At 46.4% G+C, this 17,499-nt stretch overlaps 3 protein-coding genes across 3 annotated transcripts; 2 read left to right on the forward strand and 1 right to left on the reverse strand.

Annotated features, from left to right (window-relative positions):
• Window positions 1-413: 413 nt before the first annotated feature.
• On the forward strand, window positions 414-6,192 carry F4812DRAFT_430767 (uncharacterized protein). Its single transcript, XM_047934382.1, has 3 exons — window positions 414-1,017; window positions 1,070-5,189; window positions 5,247-6,192. The coding sequence occupies exons 1-3, from the start codon at window positions 641-643 to the stop codon at window positions 6,147-6,149; spliced, it is 5,400 nt and encodes a 1,799-aa protein (XP_047789320.1). The 5' UTR covers window positions 414-640; the 3' UTR covers window positions 6,150-6,192.
• An 877-nt stretch (window positions 6,193-7,069) lies between these two features.
• Window positions 7,070-9,493, reverse strand: F4812DRAFT_465159 (uncharacterized protein; the record flags this gene model as incomplete). The annotated part of the gene is made up of 4 exons (XM_047938414.1): window positions 7,070-8,222; window positions 8,278-9,004; window positions 9,080-9,157; window positions 9,247-9,493. The coding sequence occupies 4 exons, from the start codon at window positions 9,491-9,493 to the stop codon at window positions 7,070-7,072; spliced, it is 2,205 nt and encodes a 734-aa protein (XP_047789321.1).
• Window positions 9,494-11,589: 2,096 nt separating this feature from the next.
• On the forward strand, window positions 11,590-17,307 carry F4812DRAFT_430770 (armadillo-type protein). Its single transcript, XM_047934383.1, has 3 exons — window positions 11,590-12,309; window positions 12,381-15,821; window positions 15,888-17,307. The coding sequence occupies exons 1-3, from the start codon at window positions 11,971-11,973 to the stop codon at window positions 16,599-16,601; spliced, it is 4,494 nt and encodes a 1,497-aa protein (XP_047789322.1). The 5' UTR covers window positions 11,590-11,970; the 3' UTR covers window positions 16,602-17,307.
• Window positions 17,308-17,499: the final 192 nt, after the last annotated feature.

The raw sequence follows: 17,499 nt of genomic DNA on the forward strand, positions 1-17,499 counted from the left end.
GAGAGTGTAACATTAAAAGCAACTACAATGGCAGCAATATAGGTAATAACTACCTAGGTAGGTAATAAAAAGACTACCGTTTTTATAACTGGATACGGAGTGATGAACAAACATATAACTGACACTCAACACAGGATCACAGCACTGGATACATATAGCCTAAACCCTAGTACATGATGACTTTATCAAGCTCGTCACCAAAAAGAGAAGCGAAAGCTACATAACCTATTCTTCAACAGGGAAGTACCTAAACATATAATTGTAAAGTTCTATACACCTGCATGCATGTAGGGTAGGTTGGGTACCTAGGTACATTCGAAACTTGTTCCAAGGTCCCAAGGTTATTGGCGCTTAGTTCGGAAATTGTATGCAAGACTTTTAAGAAGTTGGTAAAAGTGGAACTCGAATTATCCATGTTATTTGATTCGTCAAATCTCTTATCAGCAAACGCCTCTCTACCTTTTTCTACTTTGGAATCTTTGCTCCCCGCTAAAATTTTGGGAAAAAAAGTTCAATTGCAAATCACGAAAAGTCTCCCGGCAGATAATCGAACGCGCGCTTGTTAACCACCGAAGTTTTCCAAACCTCGGAGCTAGAACTTTCTGATGGAAATAAAAGCGCTTCCGGTACGAACACAAAGATGACGACGGCATTGGCTGCGCAGCTTGCGCAGATCGCTGCGAATTCGAAGTCGACACTCGATATCAAAGCGCAAAAAGCTGCACATTCAAAGTCGTTAATATTCGAGCCGCGAGTTGCCGCGTCACAAAATTTCCAGACCCTATATAGTATCTGCTACCAAGGATTCGAAGACCTATGTCAACTAGACTCGCGATTCGCGCCGTTTGGTGCTACTCTATTCAGCGAGCAAAGTCAAAATGAGGACCGGACTCAAATGAATGCTGCTGAGAATGCCGAGCTCGACAAGAAGATAGACTCCTTCCTTCACTTAGCTGGTGCGCGGTTAAGGCTTATGCCGACTATAAAGGCTATAGAATGGCTTATTAGGAGATTTAGGTAGGCGTGAAGGATATGTTCTGGTAAGCTTCGAATTTTAACATTATAATAGGATTCACGAATTCAACACGGCCATGCTCATTTCGACATTTCTACCATACCACACCATTCCTGCCTTCGTAACTCTTCTATCTATCCTCCCTAGTACGATACCGCAAGTGTACAAATTTTTAGATCCTTACGTTCGATCCTTAACCCAGCCACCGAGATCTGTCCTTGTTCATCAGGCCACACATCACCCTGACTTCCTCGCTGCCCTTTCGACATATACGCTGGATGCATGCAGGGCTCAGCAGCACTATCCTGCTTTAATATCTTTCTGGGCCGGTATTATGACCGAAGCAGTGAATGGTATGCTGGACAGGATGCGATCCGGCCGCCGCAGTATCCAGCGAAGTAACGATCAGACTCTCCTGCACCAGATTGGCCCAACTCTGAGCGACGCGTTAGTCATGTACAAGGTCCCTAGTCTTCAAATAGCTTGCTACATGGTAATATCCGTGTTTGTGGCAAAGGGTGATCTCGATGATGCTGCTATTAGTGCACTGATGGACCAGCTCGTTACCGGTTGGACTACCGAGTCTCTCCGTCCCGGTCTTGTCTGTCTCTCAATCCTCGCGCAGTACCGTTCCGCGAAGCAAATGTCAGGAAAGGTGACGAAGGCGCTTCTTAAAATCCCAAATCTATCTAGTCTCCTGACTGAGATTAGCAGAGAACATAACATAGGGAAATTGGCAAATGGCCTTTGTCTAGCTTTGGTTGAGAGGGCTCACAAGAAAGGTGACATAAAGGGTCTCTCAGTTGTCGAGTCGCTGCTCTTGAGCCCTACTCTCAACGACCAACAGAGAGCGGTTATTTTCAAGAGCCTATTGTTAGCTGCTCACAAGGTCGAGGATAATATCGATGCGCAAGGAGAAGTGCGAAAGGCTCTTGCATCCATCATCATCAGACTCTCGCAATTAGGCACGGATTCTGGGAAAATCTTCACCAAGGCGATTAACGAGACAGAAATCGATGTCGATGCTCTAGAATTGAGGCTCGGCACTAATCTTCAAGCGAGACGACTTGCGATTGAGCCTCAACAAGATGTTGCGATGGTGGATAATGAAGTATCGACATCCGAGCCCGTCGAAGATTTCAAATCCGCTCTTCAGAGAGTGAGCAACCTATCGACCTCGCCATCCGATTCATGTCTACGGGCCAATATTTCTGACGTTTTCACGGACTTATGTTCTGTTTTCGTTTCCGGTCTTACGGAGCCGGATAGCCTCAAAGCTTTCGAGGAATTGGCACCTATACAGCATAAATTGGCAAACAACACCCCATTCTTCCTCACGTTTCTTATGAGAATCTGGTGTGGGCCGTATCCGGTGTTAGCTCGTGCCGCAGCTCTAGACATGGCGAAACGACGCCTGAAAAGCAGCGATTGCAATAGCGTAGATTTCCAGGCTCTTTTGCCATATACCCTTGCCGGGTTGAATGACCCCTCGAAAAGAGTGAGACGAGCTGCCGCAGACCTAGTCGCTGTGCTTGAAAACTTATTTCAAGATCTGGTTAAATCCGAAAACTACACACGCTGGGCCAGCGATAATCTGTATGACAATACAGATGCATCCATTTGGACGACAGCAGATGTCTGTCACAAACTTCTACGAAACGTCATCACACCTAGCCTTGAGGAATGCGTATTGAGTGCCGATTATGTCGTCGAGGTCTTGCAAAGCGCATTAAATAGTAGTTCCAAAACCCCAACTGATGAAAGCAAGGAGAAGAAAAGTCACCTGTCTCATGGAACGAGACGCTCTGTTCTGACTTTTCTCGCTTCTCATACGATTCATACGCCATTAATAACCCTCAAGGTTCGCCTTCTCGCACCTCTGAATCAGGTAAAGGGCGTTTCAGGCACTACCCGTACCCAATTGCTCTTACCACTACTCAAATGGTGGTCTTCTTTGTCTTCTCAAGATGCCACACGCATTAGCTCTCAGGAGGGAGTAGAGGAGTCAGCTTTTGATCAAAGCTGTGTTGAAGTCATTCTTCCAAATGATAAGGAAGGTTTGGAGTTCTTGCTCAATTTTGCAGCGTCTCAGCAATTACTAACTAGATCAAACCTCCTCCACGTCATTTTCTCGCGCGTCCAAAGCCTATGGCCCTCTATGAAAACGGAAGCGAGGCATATGGTCGCTAAGCGTATGCTTGAGTTGTCACAGAATAGCCTGTCCGGTGATAGGGACGCGGTTTCCAGTGAAGCCGCTAATCTCCTAAGGAACGTTGAGCTCACAACTGATATACTCCTGTTCTTCCTGGAGTCTTTGCAACCGGCAGCTAAGATGGCTACCGAACCCCCGTCCGGCAAAAGGAGGAGAACCAGTTCTTCAGAGGCTCATCGAGGACTTGGCACGCAACCGACACCAGAGTTGAGCGCGGTGCTCAGACAAGTGACCTTTGTGTTGCAGCTCGTCGAGGGGTCCGATCCTGAAAAGCACCCGGAACTTCTCAATGCTCTTTTCAACGCTCTTTCTGAACTCCAACATTTCAGGGTGCTCGTCGGTTCTGAACTTGGATATCTTCAGAACCTGATTCTTCGAAGTTTATTAGCTATGGTCCCTGCATATAAGAACAACAAGGCGTTAAAGATTGATAGCACGGGTGGACATGGTGATCTCCTTGTCAATTGCATTCAGAAATCATCAAGTCCATCGGTGCAAAATACCGCTCTTCTTCTTGTCGCGCGTTTGGCAAATGTTGCTCCGGATTTGGTACTCAACAGTGTAATGCCAATCTTCACACATATGGGAGGTTCGGTACTCCGCCAGAGCGATGATTACTCTGCTCATGTGATCAACCAAACAGTAAAGGAGGTTGTGCCGCCACTCATACAATCCCTTCGCAAAGGCAAGATCAGCCCGCTAGCAGGAGCTTCTGAGCTTTTGCTCAGCTTTGCGACCGCATACGAACACATACCATCTCATCGAAGACTTGGGCTATTCGTATCTCTTGTCGAGACTCTCGGTGCCGATGAATTCCTATTTGCGCTGTTAGCCATGCTTACGAATATGTATGGCACTACCGACCAAGTGCTATCATTTGCTACCGAAGTTTTCAACTACTTCTCTGTTGAAGTTCAGCTCCAATCCTTGATCAAACTACTTGACCTCATTGGAGACATATTCCAACCGAGACCTAATCTCTCCGCTGTACTTCTTGGTACAAGTGAACAAGGTGACCGAGATCCCCTCAAAATCGGATTTCGCCAGCTGGGCCTTGTTCCGCATCTACTGTCTAGCAGGAAGCTTACCACGCAAATTTCTAAGCTTGCCGAACGAGATGACATGGAAGCTTCCAAAGTCCGCGAGCTCTATTCGACACTGCTAGAAAACCTTCTGGTTTTAGCAGACTCGTTAAAGCAGCACAAGAACCTGTATAACCGCTGCAGTGAGGCGCTTTCGAAGCTTTTGGCCCTCCTTTCCATTGGGGAATTTATTAAAGCTGTCGAAACACTTTTGGATCGTCCCGATGCCGTCTTGCGGCGGAAGGTTCTCCGGGCTGTCGAGGTTCGAATCGACGAGGAGAGCCAAGGAGACGCTAACTCTAGGGCCTCCTTGCTCGCATTCCTACCTCACCTGACGGCTATCATCAGAGTCTCCGATGACATGGCTTACAAGCACATAGCTGTAGGCTGTGTGGACAAGATCTCAGAGAAGTACGGAAAGAAGGACCCCGAAGCCGTTACCGCAGCTGCTTCGACGATTGCCAGCGACAAATGTCTGGGTCAAGACGATGATAAACTCCGCGTCATGGCTTTACTCTGCCTGGCTTCCTTGGTCGACGTTCTCCAGGACGGTGTTGTACCTATCCTGCCATCTGCCATCCCGAAGGCCCTCTCATATATAACCGAAAGTCTTCAGACCGAACTACCTAGAGAAACACTCCACAACGCCAGCTACGCATTCATAGCAGCGCTAGCACAGCATCTCCCCTACATGCTTTCTGGTACATATCTAGGGCAACTTTTGGCAGTTTCCAGCAAGTCGGCTGGTTCTAATCTCAGCAATGAAGCGAATAATGCCAGGTTACAATGCTTGCGATTACTTGCTACACAGGTTGATGCCAAGACCCTATTTTCCGCCCTGGAACAAAACTGGGCCACCGCGAAAGACTCCGGTTCTGCTGTAAGTTTGACATATCACATTAGACTATCGCTCTAGTAAAGCTAACAATAATAATAGGCTACACGAGAATACATTAACGTACTCGGCGTTGCGATTGACAAGCATTCAAAGGCAGATATCTCCAAGAATGCCGGTTCCCTTACGGGTATATTCTTCAGTGCCTTTGACCTGCGTAGACTGGAGCTGTCCAGGGCCGAGGTTAGCGAGGATTTCTTGCGGCAAATTTCCCGTATTGAAGAAGCTACAAATGATGTTGCCCTGAAGATGATATACAAGCTTAACGATGCAGCGTTCCGGCCCATCTTCTCACAGTTGATGGACTGGGCTGTCTCACTACCAAAGAAGGATACTACAGGCAGACACCTCCGTCTCCTGAGTGTTTACAGTTTCCTTTTATCCTTCTTCAGCAGCCTGAAATCCATCGTCACCAGCTACGCATCATACATCATCGACAGTGCCGTCGATGTTCTCCGTACTGCAAGTCTGAAAAAATCAGAGGAACGAGACTTATGGAAGAAAGTGTTGCATACCCTCGCCAAGACTTTCGAGCATGACCAAGATGACTTTTGGCAAGCTCCAGCACACTTTAACGCAATAGCGCCTACTCTAGCTGCTCAGTTCTCTCATGCTTCTTCTGTCAACTTAGTAGAGGATCTTATTCCTGCTATCGTTGAACTTGCTGCCGCTGCCGATTCCCAGGAGCACCAGAAAGAGCTCAACGGTACCTTACTGAAGCACTTGCGTTCGGAGCAGACGTCGATCCGCCTTGCAGTTGTTAAATGTGAACAGGCTCTTACAAGTAGGTTAGGCGAGGAATGGTTGTCCATGTTGCCAGAGATGCTCCCTTACATCAGCGAGCTGCAAGATGATGACGATGAGGATGTGGAGCGTGAGACGCACCGCTGGATCGTAGGAATTGAGGGTGTATTAGGGGAGAGTTTGGATGCTATGTTACAGTAAAGGGTCTAGTTAAACCATAATTGAATAAGACTAGTTGTTTCAATTACTGTTTGTTAATGCATTGTAGCGACTGAGATCACACGAGAAATTCAAGGTAACTACAAGAAGGACCCATCATCATCTTCCCTTTGACAAGCGCCTGTTTTACCTATTTAAACTAGGCAGGTAAGCAAACCTAGTAGAAAGGCCTTCATATTTCTTCTTGCATGTTAATTAATATTCATACGAATCACGGCTCAGAACTTTAGGAGCTCCATGCCAGGTAGGATTAGGTAGCATTATCTACAAGGATGTTGAGCCATCCATTCAGTACAGCAGCATCTTAGGGTCATATAGATATTTACGAAGAGCTGAGGAATTAATAACGCAAAGTATTATCGTTACTACGGAAGTGTAAACATACAAAGAGCAGGGGGTATCAATTGACAATTGCTTGCCTTTTTCCTAACCTGCTAGCAACCATGTTTCCTTGATTTTTTTGTTTCCTATTCATTCCATACACCTGAAAAGAGAGAGAAGTATCCCTTAAGGGGAAAATGACAAAAGAAAAAAAAGTTTTGGGTGAAATGTGTCAAGAGACATGCCATCAGACTTCTGTTGTGAGTTGTGATGGAAAGAATCGAAGTAAGAAAAAAAGATAAGCGCAATTTGGATCCTGTTGTTCTGTTCGGTCAGGTTGTGGAACTGAAATATGCCACTCCATGCCTATGAGACTGCGAACTGAGTACTTTGTAACTGCAATCCAAGTTGATGGATAGGACAGGAAATGTTTCCGGTCATATCGGCGATGGTTGATTGGCTAGACACTAATTGGCAAAGAGTGATAGCGTCGCATTATGTGAACGTAAAGGAATCCTCCAAAAAAAGGAAGTGAAGAAAGTACGAAAGTAAGTACTTGTCAGAATAGAAAAGCCTTGCCTCTAGATGGACAGCATAATGGCCACCACAGTAGATAGCATCACAACACAGGTGAAGGGGTCAAATGTGTTCTCCTGATCACGGTGGAAGCCGGCGAAGAGAACCTTGGACTTGGTACCGCTGGACTGCTGCATCGCCGGTGAGGTGGTCGCCGGCTGGTCAGGGGTGCTGATGGAGAACGTGAAGTTCTGGGGAACAACGCCATCGGGAGCGGCTGGGCCAAGAGGGATGTTCTCAGGCTTGGAGGTGTTGGGGGCCGAAGTGTTGTTGCCAGTGCTGTTGACTGAGAAAGGGTGAAAGGTCACAGTCGCAGTGGGAAAAGACGACAAGGCGCTGACGTTGCTCGTGGTGTGCGAGTGCAGGCTGTAGGTTGTGACCATGGTGCTGATGAGAGTGCTCACGACGAAGTTGGAGTCATCAGAAGTAGTAGTGCTGGTGGAAGACGAAAAAGTGGTCTTGGGAACCTCGGCAACAGAGACAGATGACGACGATGAGTAAGTGGTTGTTGATCTGCTAGTGGTCTCCATACCAGTTGTCGAGTGGGACACGGTCGAGTTAGGGCTGGCAGTCACGAGAACGGTGTGAGTGCAGGTGGCAGAAGTGGAAGAAGACGAAGTTCCAACAGCCTCGGCGCCATAAGTGCTAGTTGTGTTCCAACCGATAGAGACAGTTCGAGTGGTGTTCATAAAGACTGTGGAAGTGGAAGTAGAACTGATCGTTGAGATGGTGGTCAATTCTCGCGCACTCTCGTTAGTGTAAGGGACAGCAGAAGAAGTGCTGCTCTCAGTGGCGCTAGACACGGTGCTAGTAAAAGTTACACTAGAAGAGAGAGTGCTGGTCGAGATGGGGCTGGCATAGACGGTTGAGTAGACGACAACAGTTGTAGTTTCGGACTCCTTTATGCCACAAGTTCCCGCCGGCGATGTCAGAGAAAGAGTCTGAGTGACAGTAGATTCCAGAGAGACGGTGACGGTGACAGTGCCAACCTCTGTATCAGTGATGCTGGTAGTTCCCGGGACAGTGATAACAGGAGTTACGGTCTCAGTCTCAGTGCTGGTGAAAATCTCTGAAGAGCTGGTGATCTCTGAAGAGTTGGTGGCTGATTGAGAAACAGGGGTGGCCACAGCCTGGGTGCTTGAGAACATGGCATCGGTACTATAGTAAGTTTATTAGCTAAAACTCTAAGAGGAAAGGAAACAATATTACATACCCGGCAGTTGTAGTCACAGAAGAAGACGTGGCGGTAGGGACAGATGAAGTCTTTGAGGCACTTCGGGTGCAGTTATCGGAGGTCCAAGTCTCGGTGACAGTCTGGTACACGGTGGGACGAGTGGTAGTGGTGTTCTGGAAATCAGAGGAGAAGCTTGATCGCGAACAAGGCGTAGAACCAGAGATGTTCACGGCAGCAGTACCACCAGTAGTCATGACGGGAATAGGAATGACAGTTATAGTGACATCGGAAACCGAGGCAGCAGTGAGAAGGCCAGAACCATAGCCAGTGCCAGGTTGTTGAGTGGAAGTGGTGCCGTTACCGAAAAACCAAGTAGTAGGTCGTCGAGCGTTGTCAGTGGAGGTGCTTTTGTCAGGGTAAGAATACTCAGACTGAACTCCAGTAGGGGTGACCGAGACGTTAGTGATACCAGTAGGGATGTCAATGGTGGAAGTTGCCGATAGAGTAGTACTGTTGACAGACTGGGTAGTGTTGACACCAACCGAAGAAGAAACAGTGGGAGATCCTGCAACAGTAACGGGAACAATGACATGAGAAGTGGTCGTGGTGGTAAGGAAATCAGTCACAGTGGTGCTCATGTCACCGACAGAAGGAACGAAAGGAGTAACAGTAATGTCAGGGTAATCTCCATAACCAGTGACCTCTCGGCGAACATTGCCAGACTGATGGGTAGTCTTGCTGTACTGAGCTGTAATTGCCCAACCAACTAAGAAATAAGTTAGCATAAACGAATATCACATAAAAAAAAATAAAAATTATTGTCTTGTGTGTAAGTACATACCAACAACGAAGAGAATGCCAGTGAGGATTATGGTGATTGCAATGAACGGGCACATGCGGTTGAGGAACTTCATATCACCTGATAAATGTTAGCCAATTATAGTCCAATTAATGGTAGCTTAAGCAATAGTCTAAGAGATAAAAATCTAAAGAATGTATAGTACTTACTATTGTGAGAATAGGCTGCCTCAGGATCCTGAGTCTTGTAGCCCCGAGAAGTGTAGCGCATGGCCTGGGCGTCCATGGCTCCATTCTGCTGGCCCTGGTAAGTAGCAGGCTGCTGCGACTCCGAAGGATAAGTGCCAATAACGGAGCTAAACCAGTCGCGACAATGCTGAGCAGTCTTGACAAAGAAGCCAGGCTTCTTCTCAGGACCCTCACCAGTCGCAACGTTCTGTTCCTTGTCGACAGTCATTGTGACAGCGTCAAGACCTCTAGTTAGAACAGGGGAGATTGGTTAGTGAATAGTCTTAATTGAAACAGATGGTATTGTCAAAAGGATAGCAGTGTTGCCCAATGTTAAAAAGTAATGAAAGAGGTGTAGGTGTGTGGTAAATTAATTAGGATAGAGGGTAGTGTAAAGAAGGGTAATAGGGGTGGACAATATAAGACGATCGCGTATCGTATGTCGAAAGGCAGACAAGATACCAAATCAGGGGATTGCCAGTAAATAAAAAAGAAAAAAAAACTTACCAAGTAGACTAAATTAATTGAAGTTTCTTGGAACGGCACTTGAGGATTGGTCAGTAATAAGCAACTTGATGGGGTAACAAATGCGTTAAATGATTGTGTAGTTGTAGGAACGATGGTGAGTAAGTGTTGTAGGAGAGGAAGGAAAGGGAAGGTTGATGTGTAGAAACAAGGCACCAAGAGTTTGGATTAGGAAAAAAAAATGTGTAAAGAAAAAACTTGGGAGTCTAAAGGAAAGGCAGGTAATGAGTTGGGAATTGGGTTGTGGATGTGAAGGCGGTCGTCAAGTGCACTAAGGGTATGTGTATGACAGAAACGCGACAGGCAGCCGCGGAAGAAACAGACGAAAAATGTGAATGAGTGATAGAGAGGGTTGCACTTACGGGACTGGAAAACGACGCCTGCGTATTCTTATTATTCTTATTATTCTTATTAGTGAATGTTAACAAACTTGAAAAAAGATGAACGAGTGAATGATTGTTGACAGTAAACGGGTCAAGGGTAAAGACGGTAGAGAAAAGAAGACTCGTCCGAATTAAAAGTGTATGGATGTAAAAGGAAGAAACGAAATTCCCACGTAGGACGGGGGAAGGATGCCTGATTAAATACTGTTGTGTGGGATGGCAGACTGATTCTTCTCAACCTGATTTAGGAACTCGCTCTTCCCTTTCAAAATAATTAAGAGCAGGTACGTGAGGTGTAAGTATTTCGTTTCCAGGCACACTACCATTAATTGGCCAATGATAAGCCAGCACAATTTGCAATAATTTGATTTGTATTCCTGATTGTGCTGCTTCTACTTGAACTCGTCCTTGCCGCCTGGCGAATCACCCGAGTGATTGATTTCAGACGAACAGCAAACTAGCCCAATCAGCTTAAGTAGTAAAAGTACGGTAATTGTTTATTCCTAAGAGGGTATTAAACCAGCTGTAGATTAATGGTAATGTATATCTAGCCCGGCAGCCGTAGCACCTGACTCCTTAGGTACTAGACAGAATAACAGCCAATATAGCAATATCATACAGTATGTCAACTAGGCCACAAATTCCTCAAAGTACCGAATCCGTTACTATGGCTTATACGTACAGATACACACAACACTCAAGGTTCAAAATAGTTATTTTACAGCTGTGTTTTACGGATATGACTTCTAATGGTATAGAGCATCTTGGTGTCTTTAATATACAGTACTTAATACTAATAAGCCGGATCTATCGTAACATATAAGGTGGTCACTATTTGAAGTAAAAAAATAAAAATAAATGGTACAGAGATAGTAGAATGCTGAAGTTAAAAAAGAAATCAATTTTAAAATGTAGGCGGATTGTAATCATTGGCACCAATGAGCTCATATGTTGTTTGATATCACAATGTGAGGTTCAAGGATCATTAGAGCCTCATGTTCAATAAAGGTACACTTGTACCTAGGTAGTTTACAATGTACATAAGGCATGTGTTTCGTCAGTACCTAGGTATCTAACCTAACCTAGGTAGGAGCGGTTGGTCCAAGCTCCTGCTCACACCTGCTCTAATAATATGCACTACAGTAAAACCTGTTCATAACGAATTGGAAAAATCAAGGGTCTAAATTCGTTATGGAATGTATTCGTTACAGAGAATATTCCCCACTTTCAACATGTGATATGTAATAAGTACATCATCCCCACTACTTTTTTGATTGGCCTGATTGGCTGATTAAATAGATACTAAGTAAAATCACGCCGGGGGTGAAGCGCATATACAAAGGTACAACGAATAAAGTACCTAAGGTCAAGTGCGAGGACGCCACACGCGACGCTGGGAATTGATTGATTTGACCCAGGTACAAAGCCCGTCGCGTAACACCTCCCCGATAAAATACCCATCTCATCATCAAATGTCCTTCCGGCATTTGTCCCACCAATGTTTCTAATTCCTCCTCTCCAACTTGATTATACACGTTCAACTTCTTCTTCTCTGGAGGCGCTTTCTACTACTGGATTAATTAATTTCATTTTCCAGTCGTCGCGCGTTTTTGTTCATTGACTTGATCAGTTCATTAGCCCCACTCCCCAGACGAGACGAAACCAAATTGTGCAGTGCAATCCAAATTACAACGACAGCTATTACTACTACTACTAGTACTAGTACTACTACCGTATACTATACCTCATTCGCATCCGACTGTACGGTTCCTACCGAACATTCACTATCTAATCTATCATGGTTCGTCGTAGGGACGAGGTCCCGGAGGAGGAGGACCAGGAAATGGAAGAGGAGCTTGTGAGCCTCCAATTCGATGAGCCTTTATCATGGCGCGCGGGAAAGCCAATCGCAACTGGCGAGCTTCTGCGACGTCTAGAAAAACTTTCTAAAGAATTAGTTGATATGGATCAAGAGACTGTTGACAAAGAGTCCCTAAATCATGTTGCGAAAGAGCTGGCTTCACCGAACCTGCTTACCCACAGGGAAGCAGGTGTGAAAGCCTTTGTGGCAGCCTGTCTAGTAGACATCTTAAAACTCTGCGCCCCAGAAGCCCCCTTCACACCAAAGCAGCTTAAGGTTTGTTCAAGCATGTCATTTATAGTTTTGTAATTCTTCTCGTTCTAACCCTTACAACCTCTCAATTGTAGGAAATATTCACCCTTTTCGTCAAAACCATTCTCCCGGCGCTCTGGGATCCGAGTAACGCGTATAACACACAACATAAGTACACCCTCACATCTCTTGCCGAGGTCAAGAGCATCCTCTTGATCAACGATGTCGCAAATGCAGAGGAGCTTCTGCTCTACATTTTCTTATCCTTCTTCGATGGGGTATCGGGGTCGTCAAAAGCCGCGTCGGGAGAGCAAGTTGCCAAGGATGTTGAGTTTCACATGACGGATATCCTGGTGACTTTGGTTGAAGAGAGCCCTTCACTTCCGCCTGCTGTACTAGATGTTATTATGGCCCAATTTCTACGAGCAGCGCCCCCAGGAGGCCACAAGGAGAAGGCGGAGGCCAATGGGAAGCAAACCACTCTTCTACCTAAAGAGGAGCCAGAGGCATATGTCATGGCTAAGACGGTGTGCAACTCATGTCCCGAGAAGATGGCACGCTATGTGGGCCAATACTTTAGTGAAGTAATTATGGACGTCACTGGAAACAGTGGAAACGCCAATGGACATAGGGATGATGACGATTCAGATAACGATGATGGAAATGCGGGTCCTTCAGAATCTGATTTTAAGGAGTTACGAAAAGCTCACCTACTTTTGCGCGAGCTTTGGCGAGCAGCACCCACAGTATTGCTCCATGTCATACCCCAAGTTGATGCTGAGCTCTCTGCTGATAATATTCAACTACGTTTGTTAGCAACTGAGACTTTAGGCGATATGATATCTGGTATAGGTGCTGCTGGACCACCTCCTCCCCCAGAGCTTGACCCGGCGGCATATCCACCCCTAAAGTTGAATGACGAGGTTCCAGACCATCCTGCCACCAGCATTCTCACCACCCCCATATCCCCCCTATCCTTCGCACAGACACACCCTCAAGCATTCCACAATTTTGTTGGCAGGAAGAATGACAAGTCTCCTCTAATCAGGGCAGCATGGACAGTAGCTGCAGGTTACATCGTCTCAACGTCAGCAGGCAACATTGGGCTCAGCCGAGAGGACGAATCTGTATTTGTTACCGGTCTCCGAGATAAGCTGACTGATAACGACGAGAAAGTTAGGCTGGCTGCTGTCAAGGCCATCGAAACTTTCAGCTTCCGTAACATTGTCATCAAGCTAGCTGCTGCTGGAGGTGTAACAAAGGAAGGCACAGTGTTGTTCACTCTAGCGGATCGTTGCCGAGACAAAAAGTCATCTGTTCGTGTTGAAGCGATGGCCCTTCTAGGTAAGCTCTGGGCAGTGGGCAGTGGTGAAATAGCAGCGGGACAAGAACTCGTAACCTCAGCATTATCTGGTATTCCGACCCGAATATTCAATACGTTCTATGCCAACGATTTAGAACTCAACGTTCTATTAGAACGTGTAGTGTTCGAATGCTTAATCCCGCTGTCTTTCCCTCCACCCCCCAAATCGAAGGGGTCCAAATCGACGAATGGCAATTCTCAATCACAATCGGCTGTCGATTCTGGTTACGACCAAGATAGAATTCGAGCTGAAAGGATTCTACTGCTCGTGAAAGATCTGGATAGTAATGCTAGAAGGGCCTTTAACGCATTGCAAGCACGGCAACCCCAATTTTCCAAAGTATTAGAAAATTTAGTTCGCCAGTGCGATGTATTCAATGGCGGGAATCCAGAAGGGAATGCGGATGCTATCAACCAAAATCTCAAAAAGACGATCCAATACCTAAGCCAGTTCCTTCCTGATCAGAGCAAGGTTGAAGCAGATCTACATAATTTTGCCAATTGGCATGATCGTCGCTGTTATCAGCTCATCAGGTTTGTGGTCTCTCCCGAGAGCGACTTCAAGACGATGCATAGAGCCGTTAAGGAGTTTGTCAAGAGGGTCCAAAGCTCACCGAAACCTCATATGCTGGATACCCTATTGCCCCTCCTTTACCGTTCTGCTTACATTGTGTTGAATAAGAGTCACCTCTCCACCTACATGGATTATTCCAAGAGCGACAAGGATGGGCTTGGAGCTGCTGCCCAAGAGATTACTACAGAAATTTCCCAAAATAATCCTGACCTGTTCAAGACACACGTTGGACAGCTTTGCAAGGACGTAGTCGATGGTGCGCCGACTATTGACCGGCCTAATGAGCCTGCGATGGTCGAAACTTTAAAAGCCTGCTCTTCGTACTCCAAAAAGTATCCCAATGAACTTCCGGATGACCGCAAGTTCATCCAGGCACTCATGAGTTATGCATTGCACGGAGAGCCAGCTAAAGCTGCTAAGTATGCCGTCAACGTCATGATGGCCAGAAAAGACGAGAAAAGTATGGTCTCGGCAACGGACTTGCTACAAAGAATCATGAAGGGTTGGGGATACGATTCGCCCCATTTCCCAACCAAACTTGCGGCTGTCAGCCAACTAGAGCTTCTGGCCCCCAATGTGACAGCAGATGCCAACGATCAAATCATTGACACAGCACTGGAGGATATTCTACTCAAAGTTCGTACAGACGCTAAGGAATCGGACCCAGAGTGGGTTCCCGACTCCGAACTTGACGAGGAATGTCAAGTCAAGTGTTGGGCACTTAAGCTAGTGGTGAATCGCCTCCGAGGTGTTCGTGATCCGGACGAGGCAAAGGAGCTGGCCATACCAGTCTTCAAGCTTCTTCGCAGTCTTCTAAAACAGGCCGGCGAATTATGCAAGACTAAGGATACCCCTAAGCACCATAAATCTCGCCTACGACTGCTTGCCGGACAGCTCTTCTTGAAGCTCTGCACGTCGAAGCACTTGGAGGAAATCTTCTCACATACCGACTTCAATCAATTGGCGTTCCTAACACAGGACCCAATCGCCATGGTTCGCCGCCTGTTTATTGAGAAGCTCCAAAAGTATCTCGTACAAAATAAGCTGCGACCTCGATTTTATACCATGATATTCCTGACAGCCTTTGAACCGGATGTCGCGTTCAAGAGCCAGATTGAAACGTGGATACGGTCTAGGGCTCGCTTTTTCCGAGAGACTAAACAGAATGTTATGGAGTCGACAATGTGCAGGTTGATCTCCTTATTGGCCCATCATCCAGATTTCGGAACAGAGGTAGACGATTTGTTAGACCATGCCAGATACCTGCTGTACTATGTCAGCAACGTTGCTACAGAAGATAATTTTGGCATGATATACAAATATGCCGAACGTGTAAAGCAGACTAGGGATGCCATCACTCCTGATCAGAGCGAAAGACTCTACGTCATCAGTGATCTCGCCCAGAGCGTCCTGAGAAAATGGCAAGAGAAGAAGAATTGGAGCTTCCAGGCATATTCTGGCAAGGTTGGCCTCCCAATGGGGCTATTTACGGCACTTCCTAGCCATAGCGTAGCGCAAGAGATTGCCCAGAAGCAGTATCTTCCAGAAGGACTTGAAGAACGGCTGGACGATTTGATTCGGTCGGTGGACAAGAAGAAGGTATGGTTACAAAACATTATTCACCTTCTACTATCTATGCTCCGTGCTAACATTATTACTTTACAGAAACGTAAAGGTGGAGACGAACGTACGGATGGGCAGCCTGCTTCGAAAAAGGTTAGGACAACGGTATCAAAGACCGCCACAAAACCAAGGGCGACTCCGAAGGTAGCAAAGACTTCAAAGAAAGTTAAACCCGCAAAGAGCTCTTCGAAATCCAAGAAGGTGGCCGCATCCGCATCGCCTGCCGCAGATTCTGCAGATCGTAGACGTAGTGGGCGTTCTAGGAAGAACTCTTCATATATCGAGCGAGACTCATCGGAAGACGACGAAGACATGCTCGAGGGTGTAGCGGAATGGGACTACTATGACGCAAAGGGGAATCCTGTACAGGACGATAATGAAGACTCTTCAGAACTATCTGACCTTGAGGAAGAGCCAGAGCCTACGGCCGAAAAGGGAGAAGTGGATGAGCTTGATGGAGATGAGAGCGAGCTCAGCAACGTTGAGGACGAAGAGGAAGAAGCCCCTCAACCATCGTCGCCGCCGAAAGCAAACGGGAGGAAAGGCCGCGCTACTACTAAGTCGTCTCCCGCTTCAAAGACGAAGGTCCTGGCTTCACGACCCGCCGTAAAAGCGAATGCGGCCAAAGGCAAGTCACCTGCTGTGTCCAAGACAAAAGCAAAGCCGGCCCCCAAGGCCAAGCCGGTTAGCACCCGATCTACGAGATCAAGGAGAGCTGCGACGCAGGAGGAAGATGAGGGTGGAGACTCCGAATAAAACGGCAGGTCTACAACCACGAACCTAACTCAGTAGACCAACTGAGCTGCATCATGGACATGAGTGTTCGAGGGAAAATACCAGGGATTAGGGAGTTCCTTTTACCTATTTATGGGGTGGAGTTTATAGCTCATGATATTTCTCCGGGTTTCTATTCCGTCTCTCTAATGTGCGGCAGTAACCCCGGAGCACAAGACGGAATATGATAACGAGATGGTAGTCGATGCAGGACCGGGTTCGCGGATGAAGTCTTCTGACTTGATGTTTTTTTATTTCGCTTTCTGTTCAAGGACCTTTAACTCCCTTTTATACCCGTGTTCGTGTAGGAAAAAAAGAAAGATAATGAGAATCTTTTTGTCATCGTGCGGTGATTTATATCTCATCTCCCCTCCCCCCTCCCCCCTCCCCCTACTCCGTTTATGCCTTGCGTTTCCTGTGTAAATTATTCGCATACTTTCTTGGTGGGTTGGTGTAAAGATGAGATGGGATATTCCTGAACGGATGCTTGTGCTCAGGGGCACGAAATTGTGTTTTTGCTTTTGAAAACACCCTCGCTAGGTACCTAATGCATTTTACTTGAGGTTCGTCAATTGGGCAAATAACCACCAGGTTGGCCTAGGTAATCGTATATTAATTAAAAGCCGCGATATGAAATACGAAAAGTTCTTGTACCAACAACAACAATAATAATAATAATAACACTGGTTATATATTTTCTACCCTAACAGAGCGTGATGTCCACAACAAATTATAAACATATATGGCATGATAGATTTTGAGAGCAGTATAAATACCTTAGGAGGTAGGTAAATAGCCATGAAGAGGGAATAGCTACCTCTCCCTATTGCGTGTTATGCGTCATCGAGGAAAATGGTAAACGTCTGGATTGAACAGCAAC

The sequence above is a fragment of the Daldinia caldariorum genome (genome assembly GCF_022478825.1).
Source record: "Daldinia caldariorum strain CBS 122874 unplaced genomic scaffold F4812scaffold_10, whole genome shotgun sequence".
Taxonomy (NCBI): domain Eukaryota; kingdom Fungi; phylum Ascomycota; class Sordariomycetes; order Xylariales; family Hypoxylaceae; genus Daldinia; species Daldinia caldariorum.